The 5,612-nt window shown below is 49.1% G+C and overlaps 1 protein-coding gene across 1 annotated transcript in view; it reads left to right on the top strand.

Moving 5' to 3' along the window:
* The first annotated feature begins 1,266 nt into the window (after positions 1–1,266).
* The window catches only part of LOC138948034 (uncharacterized), a 5,053-nt gene continuing 707 nt past the window's right edge, over positions 1,267–5,612 (top strand). The window contains exons 1-2 of the mRNA XM_070319562.1: positions 1,267–3,898; positions 4,343–5,612. The exon at positions 4,343–5,612 is cut by the window's right edge and continues 341 nt beyond it. Coding sequence (XP_070175663.1) covers positions 1,267–3,898; positions 4,343–5,612 — 3,902 coding nt within the window. The remainder of the gene's footprint in view (positions 3,899–4,342) is intronic.

The raw sequence follows: 5,612 nt of genomic DNA, 5'->3' as shown, positions 1-5,612 counted from the left end.
CAGAGAATGACAGTCACAAGACAAGAAGCCGACTATTTGCAACGCGAGAAAGACACAAATCGGCAGAGAATGACAGTCACAAGACAAGAAGCCGACTATTCGCAACGCGAGAAAGACACAAATCGGCAGAGAATGACAGTCACAAGACAAGAAGCCGACTATTCGCAACGCGAGAAAGACACAAATCGGCAGAGAATGACAGTCACAAGACAAGAAGCCGACTATTTGCAACGCGAGAAAGACACAAATCGACAGAGAATGACAGTCACAAGACAAGAAGCCGACTATTCGCAACGCGAGAAAGACACAAATCGGCAGAGAATGACAGTCACAAGACAAGAAGCCGACTATTCCCAACGCGAGAAAGAACAAACTCGGCAGAGAATGACATCGGTCAGATTAGAGATTCAGTACACGGATCGTGAACACCACGCGAACAAAGAACGACTACGTGTTTACCGACAAGATTCAGATTATGCCCAGAAAGAGCGCGGACAGAAACGACAACGGCGATCTGTAACATGTCCTGATAAAAGCCTTGCAGAAACTGATGAATCAGTGAACAGGAAAAGGCAACCACAACAAGCACAAAGAAAACCAGAACAGCGCAAAAGAAAGGCTGGTGATAATTGTGATGTTCCGGTTCCCAACAAACGAGCAGCGTTTGAGAATCAACGGACTGATGAAGGGCAACCTGAGATCGAAATGGCTGTTTGTGAAAATGAACAAAACGTTGAAGGGAACAATCCCAATTTGGCTCAGAATGACCGCGCAAACAAAGACAAACACCTGAATGATTACCAGCGTATCATTACGGAAGGACCAACTTATGTGTGCACATGCTGTGGCAGTCTTTGGTTTCGAAAATCAGTCAGGGATTACAATGAAGAAGATTTGATTAGGCAGGGTGTTTCCCACGACTTTCTCAAAACGTACTGTCATTGTGTGCCTACTTCTCAGGGAAAGCAATGGCTCTGCGGGACATGTTACAAGTCGGTCCGACACGGAAAGGTTCCGCGATTGTCTTTGGCAAACGGTCTTGCGTTTCCGGAGCTACCGCCACAACTGCGAGGTCTGACGCAACTGGAAGAAAGGCTCGTTTCGCCAAGAATTCCGTTCATGCAAATTCGGCCGTTGGGTGTAGATCGCCAGCATGGTTTGAAGGGAAATGTTGTCAATGTTCCGGTTGAGGTCAGTACTACGGTTTCGGTTCTACCACGATCGTTTTCCGACGCACAAACGATCCAAATCAAACTCATGCGAAAGATGTGCTATCGGGGACACTACATTTTCGAGACAGTACGACCACGTGTTGTTTACGAAGCTGCTCGGTGTCTGGCTAACACACCACTCTTCCGAGAACATGGAGTGACCACTCTGACAGATGATTGGCTTCAAGAGCATCCGTTAGTTGAAGAGCCGTTTGTTGTAGACCCGGCCGACAGATGTGCGGATATTGACAGAGTCGAGCAGGATAACCAGCCTGTTGCAGCAAGAGAAACGTCACCTACGCCCGCTGCAAACGAAAATGATCCAAATGCTGAGAAACCGCAGGAAGAAGAAGAATGGGACGAGACCGTGAACGATGACCCGGTCAACCCAGGGGTGGATGAAACCTTGCTTGATTGCGATGAGGCAATACGGTTTGCCCCTGGAGAGGGACAGAGACCTCTTTCAGTGGTGTTAGATGCAGATTGTGAGGAACTGTCTTTCCCCACAATTTACGCCGGTCACAGAAGGGGGCAGCCAGAATCAGTATCTTACGCCGAAATTGCAAAGTCCGAAGCGCGTCGGTATGACAGACGAGCGACAAAAGTTCCGAAACTTTTCTTTTCATACAAGAAAATGGAGATGATTCGAATTGCGAGCTCCGTCCAAACGTGTCTTAGGAAGAAAACTCAGGACAGGTCTTACACTGCTCGCGATATTCTCGAACACGGAGCCGTTGAGAATATGGTGAGCACTGACCAAGGCTTCCATGTTCTCAGACCGGTCAGAGGTTCTCCCCCGTTCTGGGAGGAAAAGAAGAAAGAACTCCTGGCCATGGTTCGGCAGCTTGGTTGCCCAACATTTTTCTTCACTGTGTCTGCTGCTGAGACTAAGTGGAAAGAATTGTTGGCCATCCTCTTCCGAATCGAGATGAACGATGACCCTGAGCCAGAAGAAATCGAACAGTGGACTTTCCTAGAGAAAGCTGAACTCATTCGTGATGATCCTGTCACGTGTGCGCGATACTTTGACCACAGGTTCCGTGCTCTATTCAACACTGTCATGAGATCAGCTGATGGACCTCTCGGGGAAATTACTGATTTCTTCTACCGTGTTGAGTTTCAGCACCGAGGCTCGCCGCATATCCATGGTCTTCTCTGGATCAAAGATGCGCCTGTGTATGACCCAGAGAAGGAAGACGGTGAAAGTGAAGTGACGAGTTTCATTGACCGACACATCACTTGTCACGTGCCCCAGGAAAATGAACCGTTGCATGAAGAAGTTAAGCTTCAGCAGCACAAACACAGCCACACCTGCTTGAAGCAGTCTGGCAAAGAAAAAATATGCAGGTTCAAGATTCCGAAATTCCCCATGTCTGAAACTAGGATTCTAGCTCCTCTGACACTAGATGAGGTTTCTGACAAGGAGAAAGAACGGTTGAGAAAACTTGCACAGTCAGTGAAAGATCGTTTGAAAGACCTACCAAAGCACACGACCATTACCCATGCTCAGTTTCTGCAGGAGCTTGGATGCACAGAAGATGATTATCTCCTGTGTATCCGAACAACTCTGAAACGAGCAGAGTTGTTCTTGAAAAGAGGGTTGGGAGAAACAAGGAGCAATGCTTACAACCCGGACATACTGGCCTTGTGGAGAGCAAACATGGACATCCAGTTTGTTCTTGACCCCTACGCATGTGTAATGTACATCATAAACTATGTTGGCAAATCACAGCGTGGTATGTCAGCTCTCCTGCGCAACGCAGTGGCTGACGTGAGAAAGGGAAACGGCAGTGTCCGGGAAAAGCTTCGTGCTGTCGCCAACTGTTTCCTGAACAGCAGTGAAATATCTGCTCAGGAAACATGTTACTATCTCCTACGTATGCCCGTCAGTCAGGCTAGCCGTGCGTGTGTCTTTATCAATACTAGCCGTCCGGAAAAGCGAGTTCGTATGTTGAAAGCCCAGCAGATTCTGAAAGAAATGAACCCTGAGAGCACTGACGTGATGAGTCCTGGACTCCTTGACAAGTACGTCTCTCGCCCTGAGAGTATGGACGGCGTGTCGTTGGCGGAGTTTGTGGCTGATTACAACATCAACAGCAAAGACCCCGTTGATGATCAACCGCATGACGACGAAGAGCACAGAGCGGACCGTGATGTGAACACAGACCAGCGCGTGAAGCTCAACAATGGACATGGATTTGTCACGAAGCGCCGGTGGTCAAAAGTCATCCGTTACTGCAACTTCAACAAGCTGAAGGATGAAGATGACTACTACAGAGAGCAACTGATGCTTTTCCATCCCTGGCGAAACGAAGAGCAGGATCTGATCAGCATCAACCGTGAAACCAAGTTCAAAACCCACGAAGACTCCATCAGTCGAGTACGCTGCAAGTATGTATCCACCTGTGACACAGCTGTGCGTGAGGCGTTAGACCAACAGGACGCTGGAGGTGCAGATGATGAAGTCATCGAGGAGGTCGTTCCCACAGCAGATCTTGACGCGGAAGAGATGGGACCGGAAGAGGAAGACTTCCAGGCCATGGAGGACGAACAGGGACGGCAGGTGGATGTCATGGAGCAAGTGGGTCAACCCGCTCGACGAGAAGATGCTGATCGTTTCCTTGCGCCAGGTCGTATCCCTGAAGACGAGTTTGAACAGCTGCTGTCGACCCTAAACAAAACTCAAAGTAAGTATGTAATGCACTGTGTCCATGCGTTCAAAACCGGTCAACTGCCTCTCTATGAGTTTCTCAGTGGAGGTGCTGGTGTTGGGAAGAGCCGTTTAATTAAAGTTCTTCACCAAGCACTAATCCGGTACTTCGGTTCCATTCCGGGGGCTCAGCCCGATGATCTCGTAGTGTTGTTGTGTGCGCCCACCGGAAAGGCTGCCTTCAACATCGGCGGAATGACTCTTCACTCCGCGTTGAGTCTTCCACTAACTCAGTACAGCGGTACTCTGCCTGCACTTGGTTCTGATGTTTCAAACACACTAGCTACCAAGCTGCACAGTTTGAAACTCATCATCATCGACGAGATTTCTATGGTTGGTGCAAAGATGTTAAACACAATCAGCGCTAGACTGTGTCAAATTTTTCGGTCAAAAGATCCGTTTGGGGGGATTTCTGTTCTAGTCGTCGGGGACTTGAATCAGCTGCCGCCTGTGGGAGACAGTTTTCCTTTTGCAAGTCCACGTGCGAGGGATGCGTACGCCGAGCTGGTTGGTCCAGTTTTGTGGGAAAAGTTTAGGCTGTTGGAGCTCACGGAAATCATGAGGCAGCGGAACGACCTTCTTTTTGCAAGAGCACTTGGAAATCTCGTAAAGGGCAAACTGACAGAAGAGGAGAAGAATCTGTTGAAAAGCCGGCAGGTTCAGCCAGAGGACGTTCCAGAAGACGTGCTTCACTTGTTCCAGACCAACGAAGCAGTGGACAAGTTTAACGAAGACGCTCTCAGGAAGCTGGATACCCAGGGAGCAACATTCCACGCTCTTGACACGTGCCAAGGCGACGCATCGGAATCCATGAAACAAAAGTTCAAGGAATACGTCAGCAGTCTACGAACCAATGAGACGTACGGCTTGCCCTATAAGCTAACACTGAAGGTGAGTGGCAGGTACATGATGACCAACAATGTCGATACTGCAGACGGTCTTGTCAATGGAGCCACTGGAAGACTTCGACTGATACAGTTGTCAAAGTCTGGTACTGAACGGAAACCTGTCAGAGTGTGGATTGAATTTGACGATCATGATGTTGGGCGGACAATGCGAGGAAACAACAAACGGGCGGCAAAGAATCTGAATGTTTCGAACACGTGGACACCTGTAGACTATGTCTGTCGTGTGGCCCGACGCAAACAAGGTGGAGGAAACCTGCAGATTCTGAGAAAACAGTTTCCTCTTGTACCGGCGATGGCCATCACGATTCACAAGAGCCAGGGTGACACGTACTCTCGTGTTGCCGTTCACCTCACTCGCAGCATGAAACGAGCATCGCTGTACGTGGCCTGTAGCAGGGCAAAGACTGCCGAAGGCCTGTACCTCGTTGGTGAACTCCACCCGCCCAGCGAGCCAAGTGCAACAGACAAGGTCGTGTTGGAAATGGCCAGACTCCGCAAGCATCGTCCGATTATTCCATGCATACAGTTCCTTGACGAACACGATGGGCCGGAGCTGAAAATTGGTTTTCATAACGTGCAGTCGTTGCCAAAACACCACATGACAATGTGCGGCGATGCAAGCCTCATGACAGCAGATATCCTTTGCTTTGTTGAGACACGGGTTTTGATCCCAGGCGGTGTTCAGTTTTCTGGATTTGATTGTGTCTTTGAACGCTCATGCTCTCCGTATGGCACTGCCGTGTATGTTAAATCTGGGGTTCAGTGTTCAGTGGTGGTTGATAC

Source organism: Littorina saxatilis, linkage group LG15, assembly GCF_037325665.1.
Source record: "Littorina saxatilis isolate snail1 linkage group LG15, US_GU_Lsax_2.0, whole genome shotgun sequence".
Lineage (NCBI taxonomy): Eukaryota > Metazoa > Mollusca > Gastropoda > Littorinimorpha > Littorinidae > Littorina > Littorina saxatilis.
Note: the sequence above shows the minus strand (reverse complement) of the source record. Positions and strands in the feature narration are given on the sequence as shown.